This window comes from Haliotis rufescens, unplaced genomic scaffold, assembly GCF_023055435.1.
Source record: "Haliotis rufescens isolate VD_foot unplaced genomic scaffold, xgHalRufe1.0.p SCAF_56, whole genome shotgun sequence".
Classification (NCBI taxonomy): Eukaryota; Metazoa; Mollusca; class Gastropoda; order Lepetellida; family Haliotidae; genus Haliotis; species Haliotis rufescens.
The window spans coordinates 1,537,337-1,550,694 of NW_025964290.1; the positions used below are offsets into that span (position 1 = coordinate 1,537,337).

General features: G+C 44.1%; 1 protein-coding gene across 1 annotated transcript; it reads left to right on the top strand.

Annotated features, from left to right (window-relative positions):
- Positions 1-574: 574 nt before the first annotated feature.
- LOC124124580 (short-chain collagen C4-like) lies at positions 575-12,890 on the top strand. Its single transcript, XM_048385254.1, has 3 exons — positions 575-752; positions 5,484-5,549; positions 12,399-12,890. The coding sequence occupies exons 2-3, from the start codon at positions 5,492-5,494 to the stop codon at positions 12,869-12,871; spliced, it is 531 nt and encodes a 176-aa protein (XP_048241211.1). The 5' UTR covers positions 575-752; positions 5,484-5,491; the 3' UTR covers positions 12,872-12,890.
- The last annotated feature ends 468 nt before the right edge of the window (positions 12,891-13,358 follow it).

Below are 13,358 nucleotides of genomic sequence, written 5' to 3' on the forward strand. Positions count from 1 at the left end.
ACCACCCGATCCCGTCAGTCGCCTCTTACGACAAGCATAGGATCATGAACTACAAGAAAGCACAGTCGGAATCGTAAGATAGACTATGCTTGAAACAGAGAGTTCTTATTATGATGGAAAGTGTTTTGTAGCTTTGTAGTTCTAAATTACAATTACATATCATAATCAAAATTCAGTATATCTTTGATTTCTAAAACATACGTTGCACAAATTCAATTACCTTTTTACCTAAACTGAAATGTTACAATTATTACAAAATAATTGTCGAATGAGCAAGAGAGCTTTAAACAACATTGCAGTAATATCGATTGAATACACACAGAAGAGCGTTTGTGAAATCAGTCCCCGGTCCCCATCCGAGTGAACGAAAGTTTCACCACTCTTCCATCCCTCAATGATAGTGACAACTGATTATATTTCAAAACAGGACATGCCACCTTCAGGCAGGTGCTGCATATACGTGGGGAGAGGTGTAAATCGCTTTTATATGTTTGATACCAAATAGGAAATAGTGTCGGCAACAGCTGGGTCATTACGCTATCATTTGCTCGCGTTCAGCAAATATGGAAAGCGTTACATGAGCCACAGGTTGCCTTGTCTGAACAGCAGACATACCACATCTAGTTGAGTTGTCATATCCGTGTTGAATGTGTATGACACTAAAGCCACACAGAGGGTATTCTGTCTACAGCCATGGAGGTAACGTTAACTGCTTCTGTCATCATGCTGGTCATCACGCTGAGTCATTCAAGGTACGTGTTTATATGGTTGGCTGGTTGGTTTGTTGTTTAACGCCGCACTCAGCAATATTCCAGCTATATGACGGCGGTCTGTAAATAATCGAGTCTGGACCAGATAATCCAGTGAATAATACCATGAGCATTGGGATACGATGACCACCCGATCCCTCATAGTCGCCTTTTACGGCAAGCATGGGTTCCTGAAGACCTATTCTACCCCGGGTCTTCACGGGTCGTGTTTATATGGAAACATATGGAAACATATGGAAACGATCGGATGAATGAAAATTATGTTAAGTTACAAAAACACATATATCTTCTTCCTTCTCTGATGATCATCAAAGTCACTACGGGAAAGAAACCAATGGCTGATCGCATTGGGCGAAACACATATTCTGTATAGTTCTCTGTCTCTTTCAAAGATGCTACTTGATGAATGAAAAGATGAATGGCAGAAAGCTGTTGGTACCACAACCCAGTTACTCCATGTTTACTTGAACATTGGCATGATTTGATTTATGAAAAATGTGTTCAATGCCAAGAATCTTATATCTGTTTTCTATACTGATAATCATCAAATTCCACAATGTGGCAAAACTTCCGACACGGCTACCACGAACCGGAATTTCTTGCATGAGTTGATTTCGCTGCTGACTCGCTACCTGGGGAAGCGGTTCTGTCGCCAGTGACATCCACTCCACACAGTAGCAGCTCGGGTATAGCACACATTGGTACATTAACTCCAGATGACACAACACCAAGTAAAACAATAACCTGTAAATATTTGTTGTTTCAGTTGCACTCGTCTGTAATTATGAAAATATAAGCTACAAGTGTTGTTTAAGATGATGGTTTTTAACGTTAATACCAGGAGATTTTTCAGTATTGACGAACTACACAAATACTCGAATCGATCAATAGCTTAAAAATAAAGATCAACATAGCGTTGCATTATTCTCAGACACAGAGGTTATGACGCTTGTGTGCTTTGCGGTGATAAATATCTTTATTTTCAATAAACATTGTATTTAGCGAGTCTTGGCCATGCGTTTGATAAAAACTTATCATTTAACGTCATTCTTAAAATCTGTAGCGGGAAAACCAGTTCTCGTTTTTCAAAAACGGTAACTTAAGCTTTTCTTGAATGCGCGCATTAATACATATTACGACAGAAAGTCGGTGATTTATAAGTCAGAGAATGACAACGGTCAATAAAGTTCCAAATGAAACCTGTTTTTAGACATAAAGGCAAAATGACAAATCAGTATTGCTTCTATTTGCCTTTTGCGGCAACCCATAAGTCTACCCGCTTGAGTACTTGCCCTTTTTCCAAGGAAGTCTATGAGACGTCACGTTTGTTTAAAGCCCCATCTGCGGTAGGAACTACCGCACTCTAGTGGGCGGAGCTTATACGAGTGATCTGACAGGTCAATATGACGTCATGATAACACACACATTTCATTGGTTATTACGTAAACGGGTGACGTCATGTAAACACCCACCCACGTGGGCCGTTTGACAACAAGGACGTAAGTTTTAATGGTAATAAATATCTATCAAACGATTCCAAGACTTTTCAACAAACGCGTAGGTCTTTGGTTTCAAAACCCACCTGCCATGTCGTCTTCACATCTTCATAAAATGATACCGCGGAATGTCCACGATATATCCAACGCAGTCCAACACAGAAATTATAGACGTTCTTGTTCTGAGCTATTCTAGATCTCCCGACGACAACGAATTAATACGTTTGTCGTGATGAATATGAACAGTGTAATTGAACAAAAAAACAACATAATATGTGTCACGGCACCAATCGTTATCCTGTGGTGTACGGTATATCTGCAGTTTATAAATAGAATTTCTCACATATACACGGTAATCGGTGATTTCAACAGTGTTTTTCTTCGTTGTGTTCGTCTTGCCTTCATCTGGAATCTGGATGACAACGATCGTGTAAAAAACCCTGGTAATGGTCAAAAATATTTTCACGTGATCAAAGTAGTTTTTTTTGTCGTTTCCGTGACATTTTTTCATTGCCCGTAGCAACGTATTTTGGCACACTTGTCACACTTGTCCGATGAAGCTCTTCGTGCCGAAGTAACTCGATCCGTGAAACTTGGCGGGTCCCAGTGACCCAGATCCCTCTTGATTGGCATGCCAAGGTTCATTTGCATAAGGCCATCCATATTTTTTGTATGTGTTTCTCCCCTCAAGCCTAAACTAACCAGAGAGCGACCGGACGAGATAAAATATATATTACTTATCAAAAAATGTCTTTCAATACTTGTGTAAGTTATTTTATGACATTTAAAAAAAGAGTTTAAACACTTGGTACTAGAATCTAGTCTATGAATTTGTTTATTATGTAGATCGATTCGATTTTTTAATAAACAACGGAACAAAGATAAAGTTGATCTGGTTCTTTTATAAAGTTGAACTAGTAGTATTTCTTTTAATAGATCGGTGCGCAATTTTCCACAGCGGCAGCAAAATTAAGACACGAAAACATTATATTATTTCACGTCGCAATGGAAATAAGAATATTAAAATACGGACAGCCTCACAGACTTCGAAATGATGTTCAAATAAACATTTGTTCACATTAATTTTGTCATGTGCGAGAAAATGGATTTCAACATTATTTTCATCAAGCTTATTCAGGTCGCTGGCTGCACAGATCATCCTCTCTTGTAAACTACTTCGGCATGAACACATGTTTTGTCGCGAAGCTCAAAGCAACAATGTTTCTCTCAGATACATTTTTTCTCCATCCATGACGAGCATATGTCATAATGTGCCTCAACAACCTTCCTGGTCAGTTGAATTCAACAATGTTATACACACGGCCTCATTCACAGCTTCATCACAAGATTCCTTCCAAATACCCACCACGTGATCAGGGTTACGACCTTGGGATGAATTAATAAATTAATTTGCACTTTTAGAAAAGATTTTTTTTAGTGAATATTATTATTCAAAAATATCCTGTACATGGTACTTTGGGATTGCACTGCGGATTTATTTTATTACTTTATAAAACTTTTTGTTTTCCCCTTTCTGACCTCGCGATCTCCTAGCAACCACGCCCCATGAGTGCATCGAGTTGCTGCTTACAACTGACGAGAACTTTGCAATTTCGCTTGTCTTCAATATGAGCAACAAAACATTTTCATGTAAATCCTAATTTGACGAAGAGTTGTTCGAGATAATCAGGGAGCCTTTGGTCATTTCGATTGTGACATTGGTGACTTTATCGTGGAGAAAGTTCCAATTCAAGATGACTTCATTCCGATTCACAACTCGAATCGACAAGATGGCGCCTCTCTTCCCGCCCTTGCAAGTGCAACAGAAACTTTGACAAATTCAGTGCCGATTCTTGGGAGTAGTGAATCAGTGTCACAGCGAGATTTCATTGTGGAACCAGATGAAGCCGAATATGTATGTTCACACTTCTTTTGTCAACCATGCGTGACACGGCACAGACAATCGCAGTTAGGGAATGGTGCGGCCACCTTGTTGCAGAAATTCGTCGATTCGAACACATTGTTTCTGGACTGAGCTAAATAAACGAAGTGTTTGGAGAGATCGTAGATACTTGGACTTGAAGAAACGGAATTATACGTTGCAGCAAATGAAGGATTGGTTTGGACAAAACGGGAAAGGGATCCCAGATTGTATTTTAAAATTTGTGCGCGAAGTGTATCCAAATACCGCGAACAAAAAATACATGGGACAAGTGTGGATCTAATGATCAAACTCAGTTTTGTGTGTGAAAATTCTGTGAAAGAAAAGGAAATTCATAATTAAAGTTGTCTTGGAATATGTGTATTGGAGTTTTCGTTTATCGTAAGTACAATATTATCCGGATACGCCTTCTGTAGGCCAAAACATCAAGTATATTCAGTTACTTATTTACCAGTTGCTTATGTGCATTGTTATGTTGATACACGTAACATATTCATCTATTGTAGTCAAGCTGAGAAATATTGGCGCAACTTCTGGTGCTTCAAATTAGGCCCCTTCCTAAACACTAGTTGAAAAATCTCTGTAAAAATTTACGTTTTATGGATATAAATTGATTATTGTGTGGCACAAATCTAACTGTTGAATGCAAATGACCAAAGCTAAACAAATATCTGTAATTTTCGGATTGAACTGAAAGAATCGCGTCAATTTCGTATTTAAGTATCGTTACTGTTACATTAACTGAAACTGATGTTCTGCTGCTGTTCTGCCGTAAAAATATACAACACAATACACTTTGACCACAAATGCATTAAATGTGCCACATGTACACATGACCATGTGCTTTGCGATTTATAGCGCAAACGTAAATAAGCTCCGCCCACTGTGATCGATGCAGACGCCAAACACGATCGATTCGATTTTTTAGGATAAAACTACAGAAAATTTATTGACTTATATCTTGATATGGAGCCATTTGTTGTATCCATGGTTTGTCACTCAAGTTGATACGAAGTTTGACGGTCAATGGTGATCTTGTTTCTGTATGGTTTTCAAAAAACGTCTCCCGACACTCGGTTGTGTTTACATTGTCAGTCATTGTTCGAAACTGAAACACCGCCACCTTGCGGGCTATTTATAGTCAGGGTGGGGCTTTAAAGTCTGCCTGGACTGGCATAACGTTACGAAATGCAGAATGAGATGCGCACGCACGCACGAACGCGCACACACACACGTTGAGCATGCATTGAGATGTTATATTCTGTGTATCTGTAGGAGGAGCGATGTTTACGCGGTGGGGAAAGACAACTTGTCCATCAGGAAATGACGTCATGTATAAAGGTAAGGCGTGTAGAGACACATGATCGTTTGCCTTTAATGCCCGGATAGCTTTTGTTCAAAGTTAAACTTAATGTGGTGGGAAAGCACACGTTTACCATAACAGTAAAAACAGCCACCATGGGGATGATGCCGAGAAAATGTTCAGGTTCCATTAATACTGGTGAAATGTGACTCCTGACAGACATATAGCGTTCGATGTTATTTTAGTGTAACAACTTTTATAAATTTAGGCAAAACAGACATCCAGAAGCTGTCAAAGCAAATTCCACTTTTGTCTTCTTAGTTGATTGTAAACATTTACAACTTCAAATGTTTCCTTTGCAACCATACTGTGTCAAATTAAAAACTTCACATTTAAAAAGTATTCCCATATATGATATACAACGGACAAATGTATCAGAGAAGGTAATTTATAATCATTAATGTCCAAAGAAGGATTTTAATTAACGGTGGTAACCACAGTTTGTTCCAAGCAACTACGGTATTCGGTAATAACATCAACAGTTTAAATCATAAGTCCCAAGCACGAGAATCTGATGGCACACTAGTTCAGTAGCGTGTATAGCCACCATGTGCGTTGACAACTGCCACACAACGCCTCCGCGTGGACCTTGTGAGGTTTGTGAACACATGAACGCCTCCACACCCTCACCCTACCATCAGCAAATCGAAGATTAAATCGGGATTCATCACAAAAACGGGTTAGCTTAAGACAATACGTGGCCATTACTGTTTAAATACACAATGAGGGTCCACATTGATAACTGGTCAAAATGTTAAAATTTTAGGATTGAGAAGTTTTTAATTTGGTTCAGTATATATTACGTACCTTTATCACAATTAATATCGCACTTGTTCCTTATTTCTGAGACCATCTCTCCATAAATGTAAATGTGGCAGTTAATTGAAGAGCCTATGTGTTCGTAGCCGTTCGTGTTGCCGAATTATGTATTTTTTCCTTAAAGACAGCATATGCTATTAGTTTACATGTAAACATGTATCGATTTCCGTTATATACTCAACACAAAAAAAACGCAAAATGAATGAAGTCACTATATATGTCAAATTTTTACACAAACGATACAGAATGTTTGAATATTATGGTGTTTGGTGTCTCAAAAATACGCAATTGTTAGAGTTGCCAAAACGCAGCAAGGGCGAAATGCAGAACACAAACGTGCAAATTCACCAAAACGCATCCGTGTACATACCAGGTGACCATAGTTTTCGTTTACCTGTTCTGAAAGATTGGGAGATCGCACAACACCAAACACATGCTTGAAGCAGAGTGAAACAATGCCACCGGTCGCCGGGAAACGAATACGTCCTGGTCGGCCGTTTCTTCAAGCTCCATCTTGATTCATTACTTACACCAAAGGACAACACGTGACTTTGCTAGATCCTGTAGACTAACTGTAAACATCATGGAACAGGGCCCACCTGCTGCCGGTCATCGAGCCAGATGGTAAGAGTCGCCTACCTGCTGCAGGTCATCGAGCCAAATGGTAAGAGTCGCCTACCTGCTGCAGGACATCGAGCCAGACGGTAAGAGTCGCCAACCTGCTGCCGGTCATCGAGCCAGACGTCAAGAGTCGCCTACCTGCTGCAGGACATCGAGCCAGACGGTAAGAGTCGCCTACCTGCTGCAGGACATCGAGCCAGACGGTAAGAGTCGCCTATCTGCTGCAGGTCATCGAGCCAGATGGTAAGAGTCGCCTACCTGCTGCAGGTCATCGGGCCAGACGGTAAGAGTCGCCTACCTGCTGCCGGTCATCGAGCCAGACGGTAAGAGTCGCCTACCTGCTGCCGGTCATCGAGCCAGACGGTAAGAGTCGCCTACCTGCTGCAGGTCATCGAGCCAGACGGTAAGACTCGCCTACCTGCTGCAGGACATCGAGCCAGACGGTAAGAGTTGCCTACCTGCTGCAGGTCATCGAGCCAGACGGTAAGATTCGCCTACCTGCTGCAGGTCATCGAGCCAGACGGTAAGATTCGCCTACCTGCTGCAGGACATCGAGCCAGACGGTAAGATTCGCCTACCTGCTGCAGGTCATCGAGCCAGACGGTAAGACTCGCCTACCTGCTGCAGGACATCGAGCCAGACGGTAAGAGTTGCCTACCTGCTGCAGGACATCGAGCCAGACGGTAAGACTCGCCTACCTGCTGCCGGTCATCGAGCCAGACGTCAAGAGTCGCCTACCTGCTGCAGGTCATCGAGCCAGATGGTAAGAGTCGCCTACCTGCTGCAGGACATCGAGCCAGATGGTAAGAGTCGCCTACCTGCTGCAGGTCATCGAGCCAGACGGTAAGAGTCGCCTACCTGCTGCAGGACATCGAGCCAGATGGTAAGAGTCGCCTACCTGCTGCAGGTCATCGAGCCAGACGGTAAGAGTTGCCTACCTGCTGCAGGTCATCGAGCCAGACGGTAATAGTCGCCCACCTGCTGCCGGTCATCGAGCCAGACGGTAAGAGTCGCCTACCTGCTGCAGGTCATCGAGCCAAATGGTAAGAGTCGCCTACCTGCTGCAGGTCATCGAGCCAGACGGTAAGAGTCGCCTACCTGCTGCCGGTCATCGAGCCAGACGTCAAGAGTCGCCTACCTGCTGCCGGTCATCGAGCCAGACGGTAAGAGTCGCCTACCTGCTGCAGGACATCGAGCCAGACGGTAAGAGTCGCCTACCTGCTGCCGGTCATCGGGCCAGACGGTAAGAGTCGCCCACCTGCTGCCGGTCATCGGGCCAGACGGTAAGAGTCGCCTACCTGCTGCAGGACATCGAGCCAGACGGTAAGAGTCGCCTACCTGCTGCCGGACATCGAGCCAGACGGTAAGAGTCGCCTACCTGCTGCAGGTCATCGAGCCAAATGGTAAGAGTCGCCTACCTGCTGCAGGTCATCGAGCCAGACGGTAAGAGTCGCCCACCTGCTGCAGGACATCGAGCCAGACGGTAATAGTCGCCTACCTGCTGCCGGTCATCGAGCCAGACGGTAAGAGTCGCCTACCTGCTGCAGGACATCGAGCCAGACGGTAAGAGTCGCCTACCTGCTGCCGGTCATCGGGCCAGACGGTAAGAGTCGCCTACCTGCTGCCGGTCATCGGGCCAGACGGTAAGAGTCGCCTACCTGCTGCAGGACATCGAGCCAGACGGTAAGAGTCGCCTACCTGCTGCCGGACATCGAGCCAGACGGTAAGAGTCGCCTACCTGCTGCCGGACATCGAGCCAGACGGTAAGAGTCGCCTACCTGCTGCCGGTCATCGAGCCAGACGGTAAGACTCGCCTACCTGCTGCAGGACATCGAGCCAGACGGTAAGAGTTGCCTACCTGCTGCAGGTCATCGAGCCAGACGGTAAGATTCGCCTACCTGCTGCAGGTCATCGAGCCAGACGGTAAGATTCGCCTACCTGCTGCAGGACATCGAGCCAGACGGTAAGAGTCGCCTACCTGCTGCAGGTCATCGAGCCAGACGGTAAGAGTCGCCTACCTGCTGCCGGTCATCGAGCCAGACGGTAAGACTCGCCTACCTGCTGCAGGACATCGAGCCAGACGGTAAGAGTTGCCTACCTGCTGCAGGTCATCGAGCCAGACGGTAAGAGTCGCCTACCTGCTGCAGGTCATCGAGCCAGACGGTAAGAGTCGCCTACCTGCTGCAGGACATCGAGCCTGACGGTAAGAGTCGCCTACCTGCTGCAGGTCATCGAGCCTGACGGTAAGAGTCGCCTACCTGCTGCAGGACATCGAGCCAGACGGTAAGAGTCGCCCACCTGCTGCAGGACATCGAGCCAGACGGTAAGAGTCGCCTACGTGCTGCAGGACATCGAGCCAGACGGTAAGAGTCGCCTACCTGCTGCAGGACATCGAGCCAGACGTCAAGAGTCGCCTACCTGCTGCAGGACATCGAGCCAGATGGTAAGAGTCGCCCACCTGCTGCAGGACATCGTGCCAGACGGTAAGAGTCGCCTCCTTGCTGCAGGACATCGAGCCAGAAGGTAAGAGTCGCCTACCTGCTGGACCAGCATCATCGACTACGTCAGTAGTGTCACGTCTATAGAGAAACCTGCCATGGAGGAACTGTGTGTTTAAGCTGTGAAACACGTTTTTGGTTCGTGGTGCAGATGGAAGATGTCGAGTGCTTAGACGTCAATGTGAACGTTTTGCGGCATATTTCAGACAGGAAGTGTACAGATTCAGCAGATTGAATGTGATGGCGTGGACAGCAATCTCGTGCGATGATAATTCCAACTTTACTGCATATCGGGACCTTGAAGAAATTCTGCAGGCACAGGTCACTCCCATTATACAAAACGCCAAAGCAGTATTCGAGCATGATAATTCTAAGATGCACAGCAGGACCAACCACTACACATGCCTACACAACAACGCCCAAGCCCAAAATTTCGTAAAATTCTGAATATGTCATGAGCAAGTGTTTTTGAATCACTACCAAATAGTGATACCAGGTGTTCACGATAAGGTGAGCATATCCTGCCCAACCAGTGGCAACCGTCACAAACACATGCAAAGGCAAGTCAATTTGTCACCTGGAACAAAACGGGAGCTTATGGTACAAGTCAAAATAGGGAATTGCATCGGACATCGTTCTTGTCACTGATGTATCAAATTTGGAAATGTCCTCCACATGTCTACCATAAAACTTTTTGAAAGCTTTACTGAGGCCTTAAATGTTGTAAGCTTGATTAAAAAACTTCTGCGGAACAGTTGTATGGCGCTCTATGAAATCTTGATAGAAAGAGCATGCTGGATTTACCTCAGATCAGATCATCAATATATACTCTCTCACTGTATATATATATATACACTGTCGCTCCCTGTGGCGGTTGATAATGGGAAGGAGGTGTGGACGAAGGACTTGATCGCAGTAGCGTTGCGATGTCAGGTTGCCTTGGATCAACACCAACTCATTTCTTCCAGTGTAGGATATGGCTCCCCACATCATCACCCTGCCCCTGCTGAATCTGTCCACCTGGGGGACACAGGCGTCGGCAAAACGTTCATGACGTCGTCCGTAAACCCGTATTCTTCCATCGCGTCGTTCCAACAGAAATATCGATTCATCCCTGAACAAGGTTCGACGCCAACTCACCAAATTCCAGGCCTGAACGTTTGTACACCATTGAACGCGATGACGTCGATGCTGCTGATGCATAACGGGTCCAAAGTAGGGTCTTCTTGCTCTTAAACCTGCCTCTCGTAGTCTGTTCCTGACAGTCTGTACAGATATCCTTCTCAATCAGGGTATATGCCTAGCGGTAGTGGTCGCTGTAGCGCTGTTCGCTGGTGATGTACCCGGATGTATCTATCTTGCGCCGCAGTGGTGACTCGAGGACGTCCACTAGGTCCATCTTCCACCGAGTTCTGCTGCCGATATCTCTCCCATAGACGAGAAATCGTGCTTTGATAAGTTGAGATTGTCCTGCTTCCAGGAGACCTATGGCGATGTGACGATTGGCGCGGCTCAGTCTTGGCATTTTGCGGTCTTCACAAACTTCCAAATTAAGTGAATGAAAAAAGACGGAGATCGATCTTTGATACCCATCCACGACACGATGTGATCCCCGAGTTTCCCGCGCATTGCACGTGCAATACGTGTTCTGTGACATTAAATGCGTCTATAGAAAATCATGCTTGAACAAACGGGGTTTTCATGCGGGATGCGTTTGGATATGACGTTTTAAGACACCAGAGAAATCATAAACAAACAAATATTTTTGAAAAACCCACCCTGTACCAATACATTGCTGCATCAAATTACCATTTTCGTTATGCGTTTCTTTTTTGAATACTTGAATCTTAAGTTAAACTTCTTGGCGAAAATACCTTGTTTTGACTTTTCAAATCGGAATTTCTCACTAAGATGCATAAAGAAACAGATCAGCAAGACGAGGAGCGCAATCGGTGCCCTTGGGGATGCTTACTTCTTGCCTAAATGTTGTACCCACACATTTACATAAATGTTATCACTGAGGAAGTCCAGCATTTCACATGTTGTTTTCTCAGTAAACTCAGATGGCATTTACTTTTTATTTTTTACGAATTGATCTGAGCCTCTGAAGACAGATATGTACAAATATCTATGGTCACCACGCTTTGTAACAAAATCCCCATACAACAAGGAATTAAGTTTTTCCTCATTTTGTCATGTGTGATAATGCTGTAGAAAGTTGAAACATCAAATGATTTGACAGAATTAAATCTGGTTCTCTGAAATTGTAAAAAGTCAATCAAATCTTTTGAGGTTTGATAATCTACATTGTATTAATTCCACTGTCTCAAATATTTTTTTGTGAATATAAAGAAAGTCCTCCCTTAATTGTAAACTAAGACAGGGATTTGGTGGTACATTTGGTGGACACTGCAATATATTTCCCTGTGTACTGATTTTTATTGAGCTTTAAAATTCAGCTCAAAAGAGGAATGTACTTGTCTTCAGGTGCTAGAGTCAAGTTATGTAGGTATTAACCCCTGGACAAATTATGTAGGTATTAACCCATGGACAGTATATGTAGGTATTAACCCGTGAACAATTTATGTAGGCATTAACCCTTGGACAATGTATGTAGGCATTAACCCGTGGACAATTATGTAGGTATTAATACCTGAAGAAAGTATGTAGTTTTTAACCCGTGGACAATTTATGTAGGTATTAATCCTTGGACAATACATGTAGGTATTAACCTGTGGGTTATTTATGTAGGTATAAACCCTAGGACAATTTCTGTAGGTATAACCCCGTGGACAACTCAGGTTTATCACATCATATATACCATGGGTATTCTTTGACATAACTCTCACATACACACAGATGGAAAGGCTGTTACTTCCTATCTTTCAGGATTTGCAGGAGGAAGTCACTTCGAGGCCAGAGGTGGACCAGGGACAACTCTGTGCCTCCCTGAGTCACCGATCTATGTCAGACACTCCACAGCAGGATCACAGAGTTATCTATATGGTACTGAGTATCGACCAAATGCAGCCACAGATCCCCTACAAAAAATGGTCTTACACGATGTCCCTTGTGTTGTGTGCCGCAGTCGTCACAGGAGGAGTGCTGTCATGGTCCCTGCCAGGAATGCCTGCTTCCCTGAGTGGCATCTGGAATACAAGGGGTACCTCTTTGGGGGAGCCACTACACACACAGGGTCAAGTGATTACGTGTGTGTAGATGAAGATCCAGAATCTGTCCAGGGAGGCCATGAGAACAAAGAAGGGCATCTCTTGTACCCGGTGGAGTCCAAGTGTGGTTCTCTACCATGTCCCAAATATGTTGATGGCTGGGAGATGACATGTGCAGTTTGTACGAAATAAATCACGCACTGTACACATCTTTCTGCGTTTATATATTGGCTATTAGATCAACTGTATTTTATGTGTACACTTGTACAAACATTCACATGTTGATAATAATCTGACATTACTAATCGATTTAACACTTTTGCAATACAGATCAGGCAAACTTTAAAGTCTTCAAACTAAATAGCACGATAATACGGAGGAGTGACCACCTTGACCAGTCCGGCTAGTGGTTGTGGCTGGAGGTGACCACAACTGAAGAGCTATATTTCCTCTTGGTGGGCAGTGAGGTAGCACAGTGGTTAAAGCGTTTACTCGTCACGCCGAAGGAAATAGAAAATATGTGTGAAGCCCATTTCTGGTGTCCCCAACCGTGATATTGCTGGAATATTACCGAAAGCGGCTCATTCATTCACTCACTCACCCCTTGGTTGCACCAGTTTTGTCGCTTTTATCTAGTAACACACACCAGTTACACATAGTACATTGGAAGTACCTGTTA

Coding starts and splice junctions, on each gene's coding strand:
- LOC124124580 (XM_048385254.1), top strand. CDS start 5,492: ATGTTTACGCGGTGGGGAAAGACAACTTGTCCATCAGGAAATGACGTC. Junction 5,550..12,398: donor AAATGACGTCATGTATAAAG/GTAAGGCGTGTA, acceptor CCTATCTTTCAG/GATTTGCAGGAGGAAGTCAC.